The sequence below is a fragment of the Bufo bufo genome, chromosome 2 (assembly GCF_905171765.1).
Source record: "Bufo bufo chromosome 2, aBufBuf1.1, whole genome shotgun sequence".
NCBI classification, from domain to species: Eukaryota; Metazoa; Chordata; class Amphibia; order Anura; family Bufonidae; genus Bufo; species Bufo bufo.
Window position 1 is genome coordinate 471,960,296 of NC_053390.1, and position 24,564 is coordinate 471,984,859.

The 24,564-nt window shown below is 43.3% G+C and overlaps 1 protein-coding gene across 1 annotated transcript in view; it reads left to right on the forward strand.

Moving 5' to 3' along the window:
* The window catches only part of SH3GL1 (SH3 domain containing GRB2 like 1, endophilin A2), a 143,090-nt gene that overhangs the window by 80,200 nt on the left and 38,326 nt on the right, over positions 1-24,564 (forward strand). The window contains 2 exon segments of the mRNA XM_040417737.1: positions 463-501; positions 504-595. Of these exon segments, the coding sequence (XP_040273671.1) occupies positions 463-501; positions 504-595 (131 nt within the window).

Here is a 24,564-nt window from a genome sequence, read left to right on the forward strand (position 1 = left end):
CTAGCACATCCGCAATATCCAGTCCCCATAGCTCTGTGTGCTTTTATTGTGTAAAAAAACCGAATTAATACATATGCAAATTAACCTGAGATGAGTCAGAGCTTGAAAATATGACTCTTCTCTGGTCACACAAGTAAGATATGACTCTTTTATGTTAATTTGCATATGTATCAAATCGGTTTTTTTACACAATAAAAGCACACAGAGCTATGGGGACTGGATATTGCAGATGTGCTAGTGGCCATCTAGCAACCCATGTCCTCAGCTCTATACCCAAAATCCCGGTGACAGGTTCCCTTTAAGGACCCCATTAACTCGGAAGTGCCATTATTATTTTATCTTTTGTCTTGCACTATACATTCCATCAGAGATGTGTGACACTTATGTCAAACATGGCAACATGTTAATGGTTTCACTAGCATTGCTCGTGTATAGTTTTGTTTTGTTATTTTTTTCAAATAGGTAATGCATTGTTGGATGCTGGGGAGGCCATGAAAGACTTGCAGAAGTGAAAGATTCTCTGGATATAGATGTGAAGCAAAACTTCCTGGATCCCCTGCAAAACCTTTGTGACAAGGACCTAAAAGAAATACAGGTAGGTATTACTAATATATTGCTGAGTTAAACTTTTTTTTTTTAAACTGGAAGTTAAGGGGTTTGTCTTAGTAGCAATAACCCCTTCCTACCCATGAAGTACTATTACGTTGTGAGAACTGTTTTGGTCCAATGAAGTGACATAGTTGTATGTCATAGTGATACAGGCATTTGCAGGTGCCGACTGTATTATACAGCTATCACACCAATCTAATGGATGGGCTTAAAGATGACTCCTATCCCATCTTGGTCTGCCATCTTGGTAGTGTATATAATGTAATCCATGTCACTGTTACATGAAATACACTGTGGGACAGAAGTATTGCAGTGTGGGGCCTAAAAACAAAATGAAAAATTTAATTGTATGTGTGTATATATATATATATATATATATATATTACACATACATATACAGGGAGTGCAGAATTATTAGGCAAGTTGTATTTTTGAGGATTAATTTTATTATTGAACAACAACCATGTTCTCAATGAACCCAAAAAACTCATTAATATCAAAGCTGAATATTTTTGGAAGTAGTTTTTAGTTTGTTTTTAGTTTTAGCTATTTTAGGGGGATATCTGTGTGTGCAGGTGACTATTACTGTGCATAATTATTAGGCAACTTAACAAAAACAAATATATACCCATTTTAATTATTTATTTTTACCAGTGAAACCAATATAACATCTCAACATTCACAAATATACATTTCTGACATTCAAAAACAAAACAAAAACAAATCAGTGACCAATATAGCCACCTTTCTTTGCAAGGACACTCAAAAGCCTGCCATCCATGGATTCTGTCAGTGTTTTGATCTGTTCACCATCAACCTTGCGTGCAGCAGCAACCACAGCCTCCCAGACACTGTTCAGAGAGGTGTACTGTTTTCCCTCCTTGTAAATCTTACATTTGATAATGGACCACAGGTTCTCAATGGGGTTCAGATCAGGTGAACAAGGAGGCCATGTCATTAGATTTTCTTCTTTTATACCCTTTCTTGCCAGCCACGCTGTGGAGTACTTGGATGCGTGTGATGGAGCATTGTCCTGCATGAAAATCATGTTTTTCTTGAAGGATGCAGACTTCTTCCTGTACCACTGCTTGAAGAAGGTGTCTTCCAGAAACTGGCAGTAGGACTGGAAGTTGAGCTTGACTCCATCCTCAACCCGAAAAAAGGCCCCACAAGCTCATCTTTGATGATACCAGCCCAAACCAGTACTCCACCTCCACCTTGCTGGTGTCTGAGTCGGACTGGAGCTCTCTGCCCTTTACCAATCCAGCCACGGGCCCATCCATCTGGCCCATCAAGACTCACTCTCATTTCATCAGTCCATAAAACCTTAGAAAAATCAGTCTTGAGATATTTCTTGGCCCAGTCTTGACGTTTCAGCTTGTGTGTCTTGTTCAATGGTGGTCGTCTTTCAGCCTTTCTTACCTTGGCCATGTCTCTGAGTATTGCACACCTTGTGCTTTTGGGCACTCAGTGATGTTGCAGCTCTGAAATATGGCCAAACTGGTGGCAAGTGGCATCTTGGCAGCTGCACGCTTGACTTTTCTCAGTTCATGGGCAGTTATTTTGCGCCTTGGTTTTTCCACACGCTTCTTGCGACCCTGTTGACTATTTTGAATGAAACGCTTGATTGTTCGATGATCACGCTTCAGAAGCTTTGCAATTTTAAGAGTGCTGCATCCCTCTGCAAGATATCTCACTATTTTTGACTTTTCTGAGCCTGTCAAGTCCTTCTTTTGACCCATTTTGCCAAAGGAAAGGAAGTTGCCTAATAATTATGCACACCTAATATAGGGTGTTGATGTCATTAGACCACACCCCTTCTCATTACAGAGATGCACATCACCTAATATGCTTAATTGGTAGTAGGCTTTCGAGCCTATACAGCTTGGAGTAAGACAACATGCATAAAGAGGATGATGTGGTCAAAATACTCATTTGCCTAATAATTCTGCACTCCCTGTATGTATATGTGTGTGTGTGTGTGTGTGTGTGTGTGTGTATATGTATGTGTGTATGTATGTGTGTGTGTGTGTGTGTGTGTGTGTGTGTGTGTGTATATGTATGTATGTGTGTATGTATGTGTGTGTGTATGTGTATATATATATATATATATATATATATATATATATATATATATATTTATATATTTATATATTTATATTTAAAAAAATGTTAATTTTAGCTTTTAACTCTACTGCTGAGGAGCAGGAACAGGCAGGGAAAGCAACAAATCACGGAACTGCTTTGATTTTTGTCCATATCAACCATGGTGGGAGGAAGTTGAGACAGATGGCTTATCATTTGGCCAATAGATATTGAATATATATGGCCGCCCTAACACTTAGGTCATGCCTGCAAACTTTGCAAAACCCGTAACTGCCCCAGGTGCCCATTCTTTGTGCCCGTTTTGGCAGAGACCCTTTGCATAGTCTGTTGGATCTTTCATCTCCCCTGCATTTCAATCTGCCTCTCATCTCCCTCTCATCTCCCTACATGTGTTGTCTAAAAGACAATTTTTATTTTATTTTAGTTTATTGCCCATTGCAACTAATCACAGCACAGCTTTCATTTTACCACAGCATTTCTCAAAGGACCTTTGTTATCCAGAGTTGTAATCTCCTCACATGTGCTGTCCAACAACCTGTTTGTTGCCCATAGCAACCAATTATAGTACGGCTTTCATTTGTGCCTATAGCAACCAATCACAGATAGAGAGCCACAGGTTGGTAATTATCAGTCTACAGTATTGTAGTAAAATAAAAACTGTGCTGTGAATGTTTGCTATGGGCAACGAACAAGTTTTTAAAGGGCTTCTGTCACCCCACTAAACTTTTTTTTTTTGTGTACTTATAATCCCTATCCTGCGATATTGCCATACATTATGTTATTAATAATTTTCGTACAGTAGATTTAGCAAAAAACGTACTTTTATGATATGCTAATTACCTTGCTACCAGCAAGTAGGGCGTCTACTTGCTGGTAGCAGCCGCAGAAAACCGCCCCCGCCTTCTGTTGATTGACAGGGCCTGCCACGATCTCCTCCTCCGGCCAGCCCTGTCAACATTTCAAAAATCGCGCGCCTGTGTTGATTCGGCGCAGGCACTCTGAGATAAGGAGGCTCGCCTCCTCAGCACTCCCTCAGTGCGCCTGCGCCGATGATGTCACCAAAAGAGAAGAAGTCATCGGCGCAGGCACACTGAGGGAGTGCTGAGGAGGCGAGCCTCCTTATCTCAGAGCGCCTGCGCCGAATCAACACAGGCGCGCGATTTTTGAAATGTTGACAGGGCTGGCCGGAGGAGGAGATCGTGGCTGGCCCTGTCAATCAACTGAAGGAGGGGGCGGTTTTCTGCAGCTGCTACCAGCAAGTAGACACCCTACTTGCTGGTAGCAAGGTAATTAGCATATCATAAAAGTAAGTTTTTTGCTAAATCTACTGTACGAAAATTATTAATAACATAATGTATGGCAATATCGCAGGATAGGGATTATAAGTACACAAAAAAATGAGTTTAGTGGGGTGACAGAAGCCCTTTAAGACAGCACATGTAGGGAGATGAGAGGCAGTATTTTAAGATAGACCATGAAGAGTATATGTACCAAGCTTTAGATAAACAAAGCCCAAAAATACAAAACCTCAAAAAAATAGCATGATTGCTGTATTTTTTATTTTTTCCCATTCAAACATTTTAAAAAAAAATAATTATACGGGTCGATTTCAAAAAGGATGGTGCAAAAGTAAAGGCCCGAAAGTGGTAATTGCCATGGACAGTTTTCTTTTAGCCACCTCAGCTCCCCTAGCTTAAACACCCTTAATGACCAGACCACGTTTTACAATTCTGCACTACACTACTTTCACGGTTTATTGCTCGGTCATACAACTTACCACCCAAATGAATTTTACCTCCTTTTCTTCTCACTAATAGAGATTTCATTTGGTGGTATTTCATTGCTGCTGACTTTTACTTTTTTTTTGTTATTAATCGAAATTTACCGAAATTTTTGCAGAAAAATTAAATTTTTCAGTTGTAAATAAAAAATAAAATATATTTCTATATAAATTTTTCTCTAAATTTATTGTTCTACGTGTCTGATAAAAAAAAATGCAATAAGTGTATATTTATTGGTTTGGGTAAAAGTTATAGCGTTTACAAACTATGGTACAAAAATGTGAATTTCCACATTTTGAAGCAGCTCTGACTTTCTGAGCACCTGTCATGTTTCCTGAGGTTCTACAATGCCCAGACAGTAGGAAAACCCCACAAATGACCACATTTCGGAAAGTAGACACCCTAAGGTATTCGCTGATGGGCATAGTGAGTTCATAGAACTTTTTATTTTTTGTCACAAGTTAGCGGAAAATGATGATTTATTTTCTATTTTATTTTTTTCTTACAAAGTCTCATATTCCACTAACTTGTGCCAAAAAATAAAAACTTCCATGAACTCACTATGCCCATCAGGAAATACCTTGGGGTGTCTTCTTTCCAAAATAGGGTCACTTGTGGGGTAGTTATGCTGCTCTGGCATTTTAGGGCCCCTAATGCGTGAGAAGTAGTTTGAAATCCAAATGTGTTAAAAATGCCCTGTGAAATCCTAAGGCCCCTTTCACACGAGCGAGTATTCCGCGCGGATGCGATGCGGGAGGTGAACGCATTGCACCCGCACTGAATACTGACCCATTCATTTCTATGGGGCTGTGCACACGAGCGGTGATTTTCACGCATCACTTTTGCGTTGCGTGAAAATCGCAGCATGCTCCTCTTTGTGCCTTTTTTTTACGTAACGCAGGCCCCATAGAAATGAATGGGGTTGCGTGAAAATCGCAAGCAAGTGCGGATGCGGTGCGATTTTCACGCACGGTTGCTAGGAGACGATCGGGATGGAGACCCGAACCTTATTATTTTCCCTTATAACATGGTTATAAGGGAAAATAATAGCATTCTGAATACAGAATGCTAAGTAAAACAGGGCTGGAGGGGGTTAAAAAAATAAAAAATCATTTAACTCACCTTAATCCACTTGCTCGCGATGCCGGGCATCTCCGTCTGACTCTTTTACTGTATAGGACCTGTGGAGAGCATTAACTATAGTTTAAGGACCTGGGATGACGTCACTCCGGTCATCACATGGTACGTCACATGATCTTTTACCATGGTGATTCACCATGGTAAAAGATCATGTGACGTACCATGTGATGACCAGAGTGACGTCATCCCAGGTCCTTAAACTATAGTTAATGCTCTCCACAGGTCCTATACAGTAAAAGAGTCAGACGGAGATGCCCGGCATTGCGAGCAAGTGGATTAAGGTGAGTTAAATGATTTTCTATTTTTTTTAACCCCCTCCAGCCCTGTTTTACTTAGCATTCTGTATTCAGAATGCTATTATTTTCCCTTATAACCATGTTATAAGGGAAAATAATACTATTTACAGAACACCGATCCCAAGCCCGAACTTCTGTGAAGAAGTTCGGGTTTGGGTACCAAACAAGCACGATTTTTCTCACGCGAGTGCAAAACGCATTACAATGTTTTGCACTCGCGCGGAAAAATCGCGGGTGTTCCCGCAACGCACCCGGACATTTTTCCGCAACGCCCGTGTGAAAGAGGCCTAAAGGTGCTCTTTAGAATTTTGGGCCCCTTTGCCTACCTGTGTAAAAAATGCCCTGTAAAATCCTAAAAGTACTCATTGGAATTTGGGCCCCTATGCCCACCTAGGCTGCAAAAAAGTGTCACACATGTGGTATCTCCGTACTCAGAAGAAGTAGGGCAATGTGTTTTGGGGTGTCTTTTTACATATACCCATGCTGGGTGAGAGAAATATCTCTCTAAAAGTCAACTTTTCCCATTTTTTTTATACAAAGTTGTCATTTTAGAGAGATATTTCTCTCACCCAGCATGGGTATATGTAAAAAAGACACCCCAAAACACATTGCCCTATTTCTCCTGAGTACGGCGATACCACATGTGTGACATTTTTTTTGCAGCCTAGGTGGGCAAAGGGGCCCAAATTCCTTTTAGGAGGGCATTTTTAGGCATTTGGATTCCAGACTTCTCACGCTTTAGGGCCCCTAAAATGCCAGGGCAGTATAAATACCCCACATGTGACCCCATTTTGGAAAGAAGAAACCCCAAGGTATTCCATGAGGGGCATGGCGAGTTCATAGAAGATTTTTTTTTTTTTTGGCACAAGTTAGCGGAAATTGATTTATTTATTTTTCTCACAAAGACTCCCTTTCCGCTAACTAGGGACAAAAGGTTCAATCTTTCATGGACTCAATATGCCCCTCAGTGAATACCTTGGGGTGTCTTTTTTCCAAAATGGGGTCATTTGTGGGGTGTTTGTACTGCCCTGGCATTTGAGGGTTTCCGCAATCATTAAATGTATGGCCAGCATTAGGAGTTTCTGCTATTCTCCTTATATTGAGCATACGGGTAATGAGATTTTTTTTACCGTTCAGCCTCTGGGCTGAAAGAAAAAATGAACGGCACAGATTTCTTCATTCGCATCGATCATTGTGGATGAAAAAATCTCTGCCAAAAATAAAAAAAAGAGGGGTAAGGCGTCTGCCAGGACATAGGAGCTCCGCCCAACATCCAAACCCACTTAGCTCGTATGCCCTGGCAAACCCGATTTCTCCATTCACATTAATCGATGTGGATGAATAAATCATTGCCGGGATTTATATATATATTTTTTTTTATATACAAAGTGTTTGCCAAAGCATATGAACACCTCCCCTCAGCTCATATGCCTCGGCAAACGTATCTTTTTTTACTGCAGTAAAAAAGATACGTTTGCCGAGGCATATGAGCTGAGGTGCGGTGTTCATATGCTTTGGCAAACACTTTGTATATAAAAAAAAAATCTCGTCTTGCAGCGCCGTATACACCGACTTTTGTGTAATCTGACAGCAGCGCAATGCTTCTGTCAGAATGCACATCAGTGCTGCAGCTCGTTTATCGGTTGGTCCACCTAGAAGGTAAAAAGAAAAAACCAGGCCGCAACGCAATAAATTTATTAACATTAACTTTTATATAGCATTTGAACATTAACTTTTATAAACTTTATTTAACTTTTTGAACAGAACATTAACTTTTTTGCTTAGCAGTGATTTTTTTTTTTTTACCTTTTTATAGGACAAACCTCTCCTTCCCCATGGGACAATGTGCAAAGCGCAAATCGCCCAGAGATGTGGTGAAGTACATTATGCACTTTTTCCCAGGTGAAAGAGGTTTGCAGCAGCTGTGAGTGAAAGGGCCCTAATAGCCCTGTGTGCCTGTCCTGTGTAACGCAAGCCCTATGCTAAGTGTACCTGAACAGAAATAGCGGGTGTCACGCCTTTTTCCACTCCTGCTACAGACACGACATCTTTTTCGGGGTGGCGCTTGAGTTGAGGTACCAGAAACGACACTGGGGAAATGTCGCTCGTGTAGACGGCTCACTACACTGGTGGATGGGGCCACGGAACCTCCTGGATACAGGAGGTTCTCGATGATCTCTTCCTGAAATTTGAGGAAGGATCCTGTTCTCCCAGCCTTACTGTAGAGAACAAAACTATTATATGCAGCCAATGGAATCAAATATACAGACCCCTTCTTATACCAGAATCTGGTGCGTCGGGAAACTAAATAAGGAGCCAACATCTGGTCATTGAAGTCCACCCCTCCCATGAGCAAATTATAGTCGTGGACTGAGAGGGGCTTTTCAATGACCCTGGTTGCCCGTTCTATTTGTATTGTCGTGTCTGCGTGAATGGAGGAGAGCATGTAAACGTCACGCTTGTCTCTCCATTTCACCGCGAGCAGTTCTTCATTACACAAGGCAGCCCTCTCCCCCCTTGCAAGACGGGTGGTAACGAGCCGTTGGGGGAAGCCCCGGCGACTAGGTCGCGCGGTGCCACAGCAGCCAATCTGTTCTAGGAACAAATGCCTGAAGAGGGGCACACTTGTGTAAAAATTGTCCACATAAAGATGGTACCCCTTGCCAAATAAGGGTGACACCAAGTCCCAGACTGTCTTCCCACTGCTCCCCAGGTAGTCAGGGCAACCGACCGGCTCCAGGGTCTGATCTTTACCCTCATAGACACGAAATTTGTGCGTATAGCCTGTTTCCCTTTCACAGAGCTTATACAATTTGACCCCATACCGGGCGCGCTTGCTTGGGATGTATTGTTTGAAGCCAAGGCGCCCGGTAAAATGAATAAGGGACTCGTCTATGCAGATGTTTTGCTCAGGGGTATACAAATCTGCAAATTTGGTGTTTAAGGTGGTCTATGAGGGGCTGAATTTTGTGGAGACGGTCAAAAGCTGGGTGGCCTCTGGGACGAGAGGTGCTGTTGTCGCTAAAGTGCAGGATGGTCTCAAATCGTGTCCTGTACATGGCAGCAGAGAACATGGGCATGTGATGAATTGGGTTCGTGGACCAATATGACTGCAATTCATGTTTTTTTTTTGTCAGGCCCATGTTGAGGAGAAGGCCCAGAAAAGTTTTAAATTCGGAAACCTGGACGGGTTTCCACCGGAAAGACTGGGCATAAAAGCTTCCCGGGTTGGCGGCTATAAATTGAGTGGCATACCGATTTTGTTTCTGCCACGTCCAAGAGCTCCGCAGTCAAGAACAGCTCAAAAAACCCCAGTGCCGATCCGATCTGAGCTGTCTCAACCCGAACTCCAGACTGGGCGGTGAAAGGGGGAACTACAGGTGCGGCTGAAGTTGGGGGCTGCCAATCAGGGTTTGCCAGCACCTCAGGGACTCTAGGGGCTCTACGGGCCTGTCTGTGCGGTGGCTGTGACGGGGGAACTAATGCACGTGCCACCATACCAGCTTCAACTGCCCTTCTGGTGCTCACCACTTCACCATGTTGTACGGCAGTGCTGGTACTAGGTCCAGGATGGGCTGTGCTGCTGGTGTATGCCTCACCACGTAATCCGACAGCGCCAGCCCCACTCTGCTGCCCTTGAAGTGGCAACCTGTGGTCTAGCAACAAGGGGCCGGGTACGCCTGGTGGTATCAGGGACCTCAACCTCCTCGTCCGAACTTTGGGTCAGACTGCCACTGCTTTTTACAGGTTTGTATTCTGACCCGCTGGATTTGTCAGATGAGGGTTCCCATTCCTCATCCGACTGGGTCAGAATCCTGTAGGCCTCTTCAGAAGAATACCCCTTATTTGCCATTTGGTCAACTAAATTTAGGGGGTATTCCCTGAGACTACCCAAGAAAAAAAGCAAGCCTGTCTTACAAATGGGAGGCTAGCGAAGTACCGGAAGCCGCTGCGATTGATAAAAAAATATCAAAACTGATTTTTTTATCGCCGCAGCGCTTGTAAAGTGATTATGCAGTGATCAAAAAAAATATTTTTTTTTTGTCACTGCGGCGGGGAGGGCGTGGATGAGCGCACGTGTGGGCGACCAATCAGGCCTGATCGGGCAAACACTGCGTTTTGGGTGGATGGCGAACTAAGGTGACACTTATACTATTATAGATCTGCTGTTCCTAGTTCTCAGTCCACAGTCCCCAGTCGTCTGCAAGATAAGTGCTGTTTATGTATTTATGATTTTCTGTTTTCTGGATCCAGGTGACCCTGACTCCCTCCGTGTCTGTGTAGGGAGCCGGTGGTCGTATCCCCTCACTATTGTAGGGTCTTCAGGTGTAAGATAGTCGAGGTACGTGGATATGCGCCCATCCACCTTTGGGGTGGTCGCATAGGCTGAGCAATAAGGGAGAGCGGCAGGTCTCATGCAGGGGTCTCCCTTTTGTTCCTTAGTTGTGGATCCAGTGAGTCATTGTTTATATTGTATTGTCTTGTTTCCTGTACACCATCCGTGACACAGATACTATAAAAGTACCAATGCTGATTAGTAGTGTTGAGCGAACTACTGTTTTAAGTTCGGCGTCTAAAGTTCGGCTTCCGGTTAGCGGAGGATCCCGATGGATTCCGAATTCCGTTGTGGTCCGTGGTAGCGGAATCAATAATCGGCCATATCTGGATCCTCCGCTAACCGGAAGCCGAACTTTAGACGCCGAACTTAAAACAGAAGTTCGCTCAATACTACTGATTAGCGATACGCTTATCAGTGACTGCGGTGCGGTGGGCTGGGCGCTAACCGACGCTAACTACCTAACAAAGGGGCCTAAACTATCCTAAACCTAAGGTGCTCCGTACAGTATTAGAATGTATTGGCTCCGATGAGCTGAAGTTAATGCTTGCGAATTCTCGCGAGACTTTGCGTAATAACTTCATAAATTAATTTGTACTGTAAAAAACAATTTCCCGAACTTTGGTTCAGTTCCAACTGGTACCTTGGAACGGAACCAGAGTTCGGGAAATGTTTTTTTACAGTTCAAATTAATTTATGACGTTATTATGTATTAACTACGGCTCATCGGAGCCGATACATTCTAATACTTTACGGAGCTCCTGCTCTGTACAGGATTGGGACGAAGTTTTGTACGAATCGACTTCTGATGTTTCATCCGAAGTCTATTCGCTCATCCCTATTTACTTTTTTTGTCCTGCGCTTATAACCGGCCAGAGCAATGAAAATTACTAGCCCTGATATAAACTTAGTTTAACTACTTCCCTACAGCTGTACAACTATAATAGTATTATTATTATTATTATTATTATTATTTATTATTAAAGCGCCATTCATTCCATAGCGCTGTACATATGAGAAGAGGTATACATACATAATACAGACAATTGCACTAAGCATGAACAAGACGAGTTACAAACTGGTACAGAAGGAGAGAGGCCCTTGCCCGTGAGGGCTTACAATCTACATGGTATGGGAGAAGGACACAGTAGGTGCGGGTGAAGTTTGTCGTGGCGGTATAGAGGCAGCAGGGTCACTGGTTGTAGGCTTGTCTGAAAAGGTGGGTTTTCAGGTTTCTTTTGAAGGATTCCACTTTAGGTGAGAGTCTGATATGTTGGGGTAGCGAGTTCCAGAGTATGGGGGATGCACGGGAGAAATCTTTGAGTCGATTGTGGGAAGAGGCAATAAGATTGGCAGAGGAGTAATAGGGGGAGAGGTGGATTAGTCGGGCAGGAGAGTTGAAGATAGATTGGAGGGGTGCTAGATGGAAGGCCACAGAGGAGAGTGTTGCAGTAGTCTAGGCGGGAGATGATGAGGGCATGTACAAGCATTTTCGCAGATTCAAAGTTAAGGAAAGCACGGATGCGGGAGATGTTTTTAAGTCAACTATATATGTCAACTATATATATGTCAGCTAATACCCGGGGCTAATGTTTGCAATGTGCAATAATGCCGTTCACTTCCCTGAGATCGAGAAAGGCGTTTCTTTGCAGTAATAGGTCAGAGACGGTACAGGTCTTCTAGGCCTATTACTGGTAAATTCCAGCCCCCCACCCCCCACATACACCAAAAATAAAAGAAAAAAAAACAATCAAAGTAAACATCATAGGCATCACGGCGTCTGAAAATGCCTGTACTATTAAAATATAAAAATATTTATCCCAAAATGGATGATTTGCTGTTTTTCCTTCGCTTCACTTCCCCCAAAAAAATGTACCGTATTTTTTGCTTTATAAAACGCACTTTTTTCCCTCCACAGTGGAGGGGAAAAGTCAGTACGTCTTATAAGTGAAAGGTGACCCATGTTTTGGTGCGCTGCGGCAGCTTAGGAGCTCTCACTAACTGCTCCTGAGCTGCCATGAAACTGTGGGCGGGCGGGAGTTAGCGCAGGCTGGCAGCACTTAGCCTACAGTGTAGCCTCCAGCCCGCGCATACATCGCGGCATTAAGAAGCACATTGGGCGGGCTGGCGGCTTCCCCGCCTCCACCAATCAGCTCCCAACATGTCTACAGGGAGTGCAGAATTATTAGGCAAGTTGTATTTTTGAGGATTAATTTTATTATTGAACAACAACCATGTTCTCAATGAACCCAAAAAACTCATTAATATCAAAGCTGAATATTTTTGGAAGTAGTTTTTAGTTTGTTTTTAGTTTTAGCTATTTTAGGGGGATATCTGTGTGTGCAGGTGACTATTACTGTGCATAATTATTAGGCAACTTAACAAAAAACTAATATATATCCATTTCAATTATTTATTTTTACCAGTGAAACCAATATAACATCTCAACATTCACAAATATACATTTCTGACATTCAAAAACAAAACAAAAACAAATCAGTGACCAATATAGCCACCTTTCTTTGCAAGGACACTCAAAAGCCTGCCATCCATGGATTCTGTCAGTGTTTTGATCTGTTCACCATCAACATTGCGTGCAGCAGCAACCACAGCCTCCCAGACACTGTTCAGAGAGGTGTACTGTTTTCCCTCCTTGTAAATCTCACATTTGATGATGGACCACAGGTTCTCAATGGGGTTCAGATCAGGTGAACAAGGAGGCCATGTCATTAGATTTTCTTCTTTTATACCCTTTCTTGCCAGCCACGCTGTGGAGTACTTGGACGCGTGTGATGGAGCATTGTCCTGCATGAAAATCATGTTTTTCTTGAAGGATGCAGACTTCTTCCTGTACCACTGCTTGAAGAAGGTGTCTTCCAGAAACTGGCAGTAGGACTGGGAGTTGAGCTTGACTCCATCCTCAACCCGAAAAGGCCCCACAAGCTCATCTTTGATGATACCAGCCCAAACCAGTACTCCACCTCCACCTTGCTGGCGTCTGAGTCGGACTGGAGCTCTCTGCCCTTTACCAATCCAGCCACGGGCCCATCCATCTGGCCCATCAAGACTCACTCTCATTTCATCAGTCCATAAAACCTTAGAAAAATCAGTCTTGAGATATTTCTTGGCCCAGTCTTGACGTTTCAGCTTGTATGTCTTGTTCAGTGGTGGTCGTCTTTCAGCCTTTCTTACCTTGGCCATGTCTCTGAGTATTGCACACCTTGTGCTTTTGGGCACTCCAGTGATGTTGCAGCTCTGAAATATGGCTAAACTGGTGGCAAGTGGCATCTTGGCAGCTGCACGCTTGACTTTTCTCAGTTCATGGGCAGTTATTTTGCGCCTTGGTTTTTCCACACGCTTCTTGCAACCCTGTTGACTATTTTGAATGAAACGCTTGATTGTTCGATGATCACGCTTCAGAAGCTTTGCAATTTTAAGAGTGCTGCATCCCTCTGCAAGATATCTCACTATTTTTGACTTTTCTGAGCCTGTCAAGTCCTTCTTTTGACCCATTTTGCCAAAGGAAAGGAAGTTGCCTAATAATTATGCACACCTAATATAGGGTGTTGATGTCATTAGACCACACCCCTTCTCATTACAGAGATGCACATCACCTAATATGCTTAATTGGTAGTAGGCTTTCGAGCCTATACAGCTTGGAGTAAGACAACATGCATAAAGAGGATGATGTGGTCAAAATACTCATTTGCCTAATAATTCTGCACGCAGTGTATATTAAATATGACTATAACCCCCCTCATCCATAGGAATCCACCCATGTACTGCAGTATATGGGTGGATTCCTATGGATGAGGGGGGTTATAATCACATAAGTGTCATCCACAGATCCCCCCCATAATAGTGTCATCCACAGATCCCCCCCCCATAATAGTGTCATCCATAGATCCCCCCCATAATAGTGTCATCCACAGATCCCCCCCCTATAATAGTGTCATCCACAGATCCCCCATTACTTCAAAACCCACCAAAAGCACACCTTTTGGTTCAAACATTTATTTTTCCCTTTCATCCTCCATGACCGCATACCATGAGAGATGACCCGCCTCCAACCAGGTAGGGACAGGAAGTATAAATTTGACTCTCCTCTGGCTCCTCCTCAGTGTCTTCCTGTCCCTCCAGGTAGGAGATAGGTTTTCGCTTATGGCGATCACGAAGAATGAAAAGGAATCACCATGTGAGGAGGCAGCAGAGTCCGAGCCCTAGTTGGGTAACGGGCGCTGGGAACGTGTCTCTTACCTGCTGCTAGGCGCGGGCAGACAGGTCCACGTGGGGCTGGACACTCATGGAGTCCCTCCGGTCGGTCATCAAGCTCCACACTGCGATCCAGCATGGCCGGCGCTCACAGTGTTGTCACCAGAAGTGGACGCGCTCCATGCGTTCCACGGATTACTTCCGGTCTGGGGCCTGAAGGCACTTCCGGCGGTGGATCGCATGCCGGAGATGGCGAGAGATTTGAAAATCGTGCAGGATTATGACGGAGGTCGTCCTCTGATCTGAGGTCTTAAGGTAAAAGTTATTTAACAGGGGGATAAGCGTGCAGTCTACCCTAAACATGTTGGATCCAAGTGGAGTTATGGAGACCACTCAGGAATCCACACTTGTGAGTAACTTTACCGGGACAAGGGTTAAACAGTATGTTCTGTAATTAACCCATATGTGTTTCTCTTTCTTTCTGTATGTTTGCAGAGTGAGAAAGAGGTTGCTCAGAAAGTTAAAACTAGTCAGCGGGCAAAAAAGTGCAGTATTTGTTCTGTAAAACTTTCAGATTCCTATACTTGTAAAGTTTGTGTTAAATATACTGACAATATTTCTAAAGATTTTGTTCAGTCTTTAAAAGAAGAGCTTAAAAATACAATCAGAGAAGAAATCAGGTCGGCTATGTCAGATTCCTCGGTAGTTCCTTCCTGCTCTAAACAGACAACAAAAACCTCTGATTCGGATTTAGAGGAAGATTCAGAATCAGGAGAATTAGATTCCAGAGATTCTTCTGGATCTGATTCAGAATTTAAAAACTATCTTTATTCCTCTGAGGATACCAGAGAATTAATTAAAGCCGTTAGGGCCACTATAGATCTTTCTGAGGAAAAGGTCCGCAGATCAGTCCACGATGAAATGTTCAGTGGTTTTGAACAGAGGTCTAACTGAGGTTTTCCTGTACATAAAAATATGCATGAGCTAGTTAAAAGAGAATGGAGGTCCCCGGATAGGAAATTGTTCATTCCTAAAACAATAAGACGACTATTTCCATTTTCTAGTGAAGATGAAGCTCTACTAACGACTTGTCCGAAGATAGACGTATCCCTATCTAAATTGGTGAAAGGTCCCAATGCCTTACCATTTGAGGATATGGGATCTTTAAGGGATCCCATGGATAAAAAGACAGATCAAACTCTTAAAAAAAACATGGGAAGCTTGTGCAGTTCTCTTTAAACCAAACCTAGCTGCAACATCAGTATCCAGGTCTTTAAAGAAATGGCTCACGCGATTAGAATCCTTGCTGAAAAACGGTAGTACTTATGATAGTCTAAAAGATTCCTTTCCACTATTAATTAAAGCTGTGGATTTTCTGTCTGATTCTACTGCAGAATCAGTCAGAATGGCCGCTAAGGCAACTGGGTTAGCGGTCGTAGCAAGGAGATCCCTCTGGTTAAAATCCTGGTCTGGAGAGGTCAGTTCAAAACTAAAGTTATGTACCTTGCCTTTCCATGGGAATTTGTTATTTAGAGAAGATTTAGAATCCATCCTAGAAAAGGCTTCCGACTCAAAGCAAACCTTTCCCAGGTATTCCGGGAAAAGGAAATTTCCCTTTCGGAGAGTTAAAAAAGGAGCTCCCTTTCAAACGAAGAAAACGAATAGAGATTCGGGCTGGTCAAGGGGAAAAAACCAAAAGAGTAGAGGATACTTGTTCACTACAAAGAATACGGAATCGTCAAAGCAATGACGCCAGATCTCGGGTAGGAGGAAGATTAAGCTTTTGTCTAGACTATTGGGCAATGATTACAACAAACCCTTGGGTCTTAAATATAATATCAGAAGGCTACAAAATTGTGTTCCGTCTTCCTCCTCCCTCAAATATTTTCAGGATTACCCCAGTTCAAAGAACAACTGTTCAAAAAAATCTGGAAGAAGGGATTCGGAAGTTACTGGCTCAAAAAGCCATAATTCCGGTTCCCCCTTCCCTACAAGGTCAGGGATATTATTCAACCGTTTTTCTAGTAAAAAAAGCCAGACGGGAAATTTCAGTTAATAATAAACCTAAAAAACTTGAACAAGTTTATAGAATACAACAGGTTCAAGATGGAAACTATAAAATCAACTGTGAATCTGCTAAAAAAGGGAGACTTTTTGGCCTCCATAGACCTAAGAGACGCATATTGCCATATTCCGGTATGCAAACAGTCTCAAAAATTCCTGCGGATAGCAGTCTATGTGGGGAAAGATCTTCTCCATTTTCAATTCCAGGTATTACCGTTTGGTATAACCTCAGCTCCCAGGGTCTTCACGAAAGTGATGCAGGAACTGGTGGCGCATTTGAGAAGGAAAAACATCCTGATTGTCCCTTACCTAGACGACCTACTGATAGTAGGCGAGACAAGACAGTCCCTAGAGAACAATCTCTTTGTTACCTGTCTGGGTAGACCACCAAAAAATTTGGTCCTCAAACCAGAAGGAATTGATGGCAGTTTGGGAGACAATAAAAGTTGCGAGTCAATACATAAGAGGAAAGGATGTTCAAATAAGGTCAGACAATACAACAGTGGTGGCATATTTAAATCATCAAGGTGGAACAAAGAGCCAATGCCTGAGCCAGATAACAGAAAAAAAAAATTCTTGGGAAGAAGAAAATCTAAAATCCCTTTCAAAAGTCCATTTAAAAGGAAGCTTAAATGTAAAAGCAGACTTCCTAAGCAGGGTCGAGACAAAACAAACAGAATGGAATTTGAAGGAGCAAGTTTTTCACCAAATAACAAAAAAGTGGGGGGTTCCCCAAATAGATCTCTTTGCGTCAGCCGCAAACGCAAAAGTGAATCACTTTTTTTCGCTCAATCCAAAAGACGGAAACGAAGGGATAGATGCCTTATCAATAAAATTGGATTTTCATCTGGCCTACGCCTTATCCCCTTTGCAACTAATATCTCGAGTGATAAGGAAGATACGGCAAGACAGGGCTCACGTTATCCTGATAGCCCCCTTATGGCCCAAAAAATCATGGTTTCCACTGTTAACCACTTCAGCCCCCAGTGCTTAAACACCCTGAAAGACCAGGCCACTTTTTACACTTCTGACCTACACTACTTTCACCGTTTATTGCTCGGTCATGCAACTTACCACCCAAATGAATTTTACCTCCTTTTCTTCTCACTAATAGAGCTTTCATTTGGTGGTATTTCATTGCTGCTGACATTTTTACTTTTTTTGTTATTAATCGAAATTTAACGATTTTTTTTGCAAAAAAATGACATTTTTCACTTTCAGTTGTAAAATTTTGCAAAAAAAAACGACATCCATATAGAAATTTTGCTCTAAATTTATAGTTCTACACGTCTTTGATAAAAAAAAAATGTTTGGGTAAAAAAAAAATGGTTTGGGTAAAAGTTATAGCGTTTACAAACTATGGTACAAAAATGTGAATTTCCGCTTTTTGAAGCAGCTCTGACTTTCTGAGCACCTGTCATGTTTCCTGAGGTTCTACAATGCCCAGACAGTACAAACACCCCACAAATGACCCCATTTCTGAAAGTACACACCCTAAGGTATTCGCTGATGGGCATAGTGAGTTCATAGAACTTTTTATTTTTTGTCACAAGTTAGCGGAAAATTATGATTTTTTTTTTTTTTTCTTACAAAGTCTCATATTCCACTAACTTGTGACAAAAAATAAAAAGTTCTATGAACTCACTATGCCCATCAGCGAATACCTTGGGGTCTCTTCTTTCCAAAATGGGGTCACTTGTGGGGTAGTTATACTGCCCTGGCATTCTAGGGGCCCAAATGTGTGGTAAGGAGTTTGAAATCAAATTCTGTAAAAAATGACCAGTGAAATCCGAAAGGTGCTCTTTGGAATATGGGCCCCTTTGCCCACCTAGGCTGCAAAAAAGTGTCACACATCTGGTATCTCCGTACTCAGGAGAAGGTGGGGAATGTGTTTTGGGGTGTCATTTTATATATACCCATGCTGGGTGAGAGAAATATCTTGGCAAAAGACAACTTTTCCCATTTTTTTATACAAAGTTGTCATTTGACCAAGATATTTATCTCACCCAGCATGGGTATATGTAAAAAGACACCCCAAAACACATTCCTCAACTTCTCCTGAGTACGGGGATACCAGATGTGTGACACTTTTTTGCAGCCTAGGTGGGCAAAGGGGCCCATATTCCAAAGAGCACCTTTCGGATTTCACTCCTCATTTTTTCCTGAATTTGATTTCAAACTCCTTACCACACATTTGGGCCCCTAGAATACCAGGGCAGTATAACTACCCCACAAGTGACCCCATTTTGGAAAGAAGACACCCCAAGGTATTCCGTGAGGGGCATGGCGAGTTCCTAGAATTTTTTATTTTTTGTCACAAGTTAGTGGAAAATGATGATTTTTTTATTTATTTATTTTTTCATACAAAGTCTCATATTCCACAAACTTGTGACAAAAAATAAAAACTTCCATGAACTCACTATGCCCATCAGCGAATACCTTGGGGTCTCTTCTTTCCAAAATGGGGTCACTTGTGGGGTAGTTATACTGCCCTGGCATTCTAGGGGCCCAAATGTGTGGTAAGTAGGTAAATGACCTGTGAAATCCGAAAGGTGCTCTTTGGAATGTGGGCCCCTTTGCCCACCTAGGCTGCAAAAAAGTGTCACACATCTGGTATCTCTGTATTCAGGAGAAGTTGAGGAATGTGTTTTGGGGTGTCTTTTTACATATACCCATGCTGGGTGAGATAAATATCTTGGTCAAATGCCAACTTTGTATAAAAAAATGGGAAAAGTTGTCTTTTGCCAAGATATTTCTCTCACCCAGCATGGGTATATGTAAAATGACACCCCAAAACACATTCCCCAACTTCTCCCGATTACGGAGATACCAGATGTGTGACACTTTTTTGCAGCCTAGGTGGGCAAAGGGGCCCATATTCAAAAGAGCACCTTTCGGATTTCACAGGTCATTTTTTACAGAATTTGATTTCAAACTCCTTACCACACATTTGGGCCCCTAGAATGCCAGGGCAGTATAACTACCCCACAAGTGACCCCATTTTGGAAAGAAGAGACCCCAAGGTATTCGCTGATGGGCATAGTGAGTTCATGGAACTTTTTATTTTTTGTCACAAGTTAGTGGAATATGAGACTTTGTATGAAAAAAAAAATAAAAAAAAAATCATCATTTTCCACTAACTTGTGACAAAAAATAAAAAATTCTAGGAACTCGCCATGCCCCTCACGGAATACCTTGGGGTGTCTTCTTTCCAAAATGGGGTCACTTGTGGGGTAGTTATACTGCCCTGGTATTCTAGGGGCCCAAATGTGTGGTAAGGAGTTTGAAATCAAATTCAGGAAAAAATGAGGAGTGAAATCCTAAAGGTGCTCTTTGGAATATGGGCCCCTTTGCCCACCTAGGCTGCAAAAAAGTGTCACACATGTGGTATCGCCGTATTCAGGAGAAGTTGGGGAATGTGTTTTGGGGTGTCATTTTACATATACCCATGCTGGGTGAGAGAAATATCTTGGCAAAAGACAACTTTTCCCATTTTTTTATACAAAGTTGGCATTTGACCAAGATATTTCTCTCACCCAGCATGGGTATATGTAAAATGACACCCCAAAACACATTCCCCAACTTCTCCTGAGTACGGCGATACCAGATGTGTGACACTTTTTTGCAGCCTAGATGCGCAAAGGTGCCCAAATTCCTTTTAGGAGGGCATTTTTAGACATTTGGATACCAGACTTCTTCTCACGCTTTGGGGCCCCTAGAATGCCAGAGCAGTATAAATACCCCACATGTGACCCCATTTTGGAAAGAAGACACCCCAAGGTATTCAATGAGGGGCATGGCGAGTTCATAGAAATTTTTTTTTTTTTGGCACAAGTTAGCGGAAATTGATATTTTTAATTTTTTTCTCACAAAGTCTCCCGTTCCGCTAACTTGGGACAAAAATTTCAATCTTTCATGGACTCAATATGCCCCTCACGGAATACCTGGGGGTGTCTTCTTTCCGAAATGGGGTCACATGTGGGGTATTTATACTGCCCTGGCATTCTAGGGGCCCTAAAGCGTGAGAAGAAGTCTGGAATATAAATGTCTAAAAAATTTTACGCATTTGGATTCCGTGAGGGGTATGGTGAGTTCATGTGAGATTTTATTTTTTGACACAAGTTAGTGGAATATGAGACTTTGTAAGAAAAAAAAAAAAAAATTCTGCTAACTTGGGCCAAAAAAATATCTGAATGGAGCCTTACAGAGGGGTGATCAATGACAGGGGGGTGATCAATGACAGGGGGGTGATCAATGACAGGGGGGTTGATCAATGACAGGGGGGTTGATCAATGACAGGGGGGGTGATCAGGGAGTCTATATGGGGTGATCACCACAGTCATTGATCACTCCCCTGTAAGGCTTCATTCAGACGTCCGGATGCGTTTTGCGGATCCGATCCATCTATCAGTGGATCCGTAAAAATCATGCGGACATCTGAATGGAGCTTTACAGGGGGGTGATCAATGACAGGGGGGTGATCAGGGAGTCTATATGGGGTGATCACCACAGTCATTGATCATGCCCCTGTAAGGCTTCATTCAGACGTCCGGATGCGTTTTGCGGATCGGATCCATCTATCAGTGCATCCGTAAAAATCATGCGGACATCTGAATGGAGCTTTACAGGGGGGTGATCAATGACAGGGGGGTGATCAGGGAGTCTATATGGGGTGATCACCACAGTCATTGATCACGCCCCTGTAAGGCTTCATTCAGACGTCCGGATGCGTTTTGCGGATCGGATCCATCTATCAGTGCATCCGTAAAAATCATGCGGACATCTGAATGGAGCTTTACAGGGGGGTGATCAGGGAGTCTATATGGGGTGATCACCACAGTCATTGATCACGCCCCTGTAAGGCTTCATTCAGACGTCCGGATGCGTTTTGCGGATCCGATCTATCTATCAGTGGATCCGTAAAAATCATGCGGACGTCTGAATGGAGCTTTACAGGGGGTTGATCAATGACAGGGGTGTAATCAATGACAGGGGGGGTGATCAGGGAGTCTATATGGGGTGATAACCACAGTCATTGATCACGCCCCTGTAAGGCTTCATTCAGACGTCCGGATGCGTTTTGCGGATCCGATCCATCTATCAGTGGATCCGTAAAAATCATGCGGACATCTGAATGGAGCTTTACAGGGGGGTAATCAATGACAGGGGGGTGATCAATGACAGGGGGGTGATCAGGGAGTCTATATGGGGTGATCAGGGGTGATCAGGGGCTAATAAGGGGTTAATAAGTGACGGGGGGGGGGGTGTAGTGTAGTGTAGTGGTGCTTGGTGGGACTTTACTGAGCTACCTGTGTCCTCTGGTGGTCGATCCAAACAAAGGGGAACACCAGAGGACCAGGTAGCAGGTATATTAGACGCTGTTATCAAAACAGCGTCTAATATACCTGTTAGGGGTTAAAAAAAACACATCTCCAGCCTGCCAGCGAACGATCGCCGCTGGCAGGCTGGAGATCAACTCTCTTACCTTCCGTTCCTGTGAGCGCGCGCGCCTGTGTGCGCGCGTTCACAGGAAATCTCGCCCATCGCGAGATGACGCATATATGCGTGACTCTGCGCAGGGCTGCCACCTCCGGAACGCGATCCTGCGTTAGGCGGTCCGGAGGTGGTTAAAGATCATGTCTATTCAGAGTCCGTGGATTCTTCCTTGGGATCAGGATTTGTTGTCGCAGGGACCAGTTCACCATCCCGAGGTGGAAAGGCTGCATTTGGCAGCCTGGAACCTCAAAGGATGATTCTAAAAGCTAGAGGCTTGTCAGATTCGGTCATCAATACTATGACGGCCAGTAGAAAGGAGATAACCTCAAAAATCTATGGTAAAGTGTGAACTTTTAATACCTGGTGTATGCAAGAAAAAGTATCCCCTGAAAAATTTTCCATTCTTTCAGTTCTAGGTTTTTTACAGTCCGGACTGGAGAAAGGTCTACGTCCCAATACACTAAGGGTTCACGTGTCGGCTCTTAGCGCAGTTTTTGATGAGAAAATTGCCAATCATTCTTGGATTATCAGATTCCTAAAAGGGGCAGACAGACTGCGACCATCGTTGAGATCCACGATTCCCCTCTGGGATCTCAATGTGGTTTTATCAGGCCTAATAGAAAGTCCTTTTGAACCCTTGTCAAATTTCTCAATAAAATATATAACACTAAAAACCCTGTTCTTAGTGGCAATTACATCAGCTCGCAGGGTTAGTGAAATCCAGGCCCTAAAGATTAATGAGCCTTTCTGTATTATTTCTTCAGATAGAATTACGTTTAAATTGGATAACTCCTTCCTTCCCAAAGTTGTGTCTAATTTCCACAGGCAAGAAGAAATATTGGTTCACTCTTTTTGTGACGACCCCAAAACAGAAGGAGAGGAAAGGTTTCACAAATTGGATGTACGCAGAGCAGTTCTAACATATTTAGAAGCTACGAAAACCTTCAGAAAGACGGACTCTTTAATTGTTGGTACAAATAAGGGGCAGAGAGCGACAAAAAATACTGTTTCCAGATGGATAAAAACGTCTATTTCAGAGTCATATAAAGCTCTAGGGAAATCCTGAAGCCTTTACAGCCCATTCTACAAGATCAGTTTCTGCTTCCTGGGCAGAAAAACCTAACGCTTCATTAGAACAGATCTGTAGGGCGGCCACTTGGTCTAGCCCTAATACATTTATCAAACATTAGAGTCCAGGTTAAGGCAGGTCAAGATCTAGCCTTTGGGAGGAAAGTTCTTCAAGCTATAATCCCCCCCTAGTTGTTTAATATGTTATATCTCATGGTATGCCGTCATGGAGGATGAAAGGGAAAAACCAAATTACGTACCAGTAATTCCCTTTTCATGAATCCTCCATGACGGCATAAATGTTTTCCCACCGCAAAAATAAATAAATATATATATATACACTGCTCAAAAAAATAAAGGGAACACTTAAACAACACAATGTAACTCCAAGTCGATCACACTTCTGTGAAATCAAACTGTCCACTTAGGAAGCAACACTGAGTGACAATCGATTTCACATGCTGTTGTGCAAATGGGATAGACAACAGGTGGAAATTATAGGCAATTACCAAGACACCCCCAATAAAGGAGTGGTTCTGGAGTGGTAACCACAGACCACTTCTCAGTTCCTATGCTTCCTGGCTGATGTTTTGGTCACTTTTGAATGCTGGCGGTGCTTTCACTCTAGTGGTAGCATGAGACGGAGTCTACAACCCACACAAGTGGCTCAGGTAGGGCAGCTTATCCAGGATGGCACATCAATGCGAGCTGTGGCAAGAAGGTTTGCTGTGTCTGTCAGCGTAGTGTCCAGAGCATGGAGGCGCTACCAGGAGACAGGCCAGTACATCAGGAGATGTGGAGGAGGCCGTAGGAGGGCAACAACCAAGCAGCAGGACCGCTACCTCCGCCTTTGTGCAAGGAGGAACAGGAGGAGCACTGCCAGAGCCCTGCAAAATGACCTCCAGCAGGCCACAAATGTGCATGTGTCTGCTCAAATGGTCAGAAACAGACTCCATGAGGGTGATATGAGGGCCCGACGTCTACAGGTGGGGGTTGTGCTTACAGCCCAACACCGTGCAGGACGTTTGGCATTTGCCAGAGAACACCAAGATTTGCAAATTCGCCACTGGCGTCCTGTGCTCTTCACAGATGAAAGCAGGTTCACACTGAGCACATGTGACAGAGTCTGGAGACGCCATGGAGAACGTTCTGCTGCCTGCAACATCCTCCAGCATGACCGGTTTGGCATTGGGTCAGTAATGGTGTGGGGTGGCATTTCTTTGGAGGGCGCACAGCCCTCCATGAGCTCGCCAGAGGTAGCCTGACTGCCATTAGGTACCGAAATGAGATCCTCAGACCTTGTGAGACCATATGCTGGTGCGGTTGGCCCTGGGTTCCTCCTAATGCAAGACAATGCTAGACCTCATGTGGCTGGAGTGTGTCAGCAGTTCCTGCAAGACGAAGGCATTGATGCTATGGACTGGCCCGCCCGTTCCCCAGACCTGAATCCAATTGA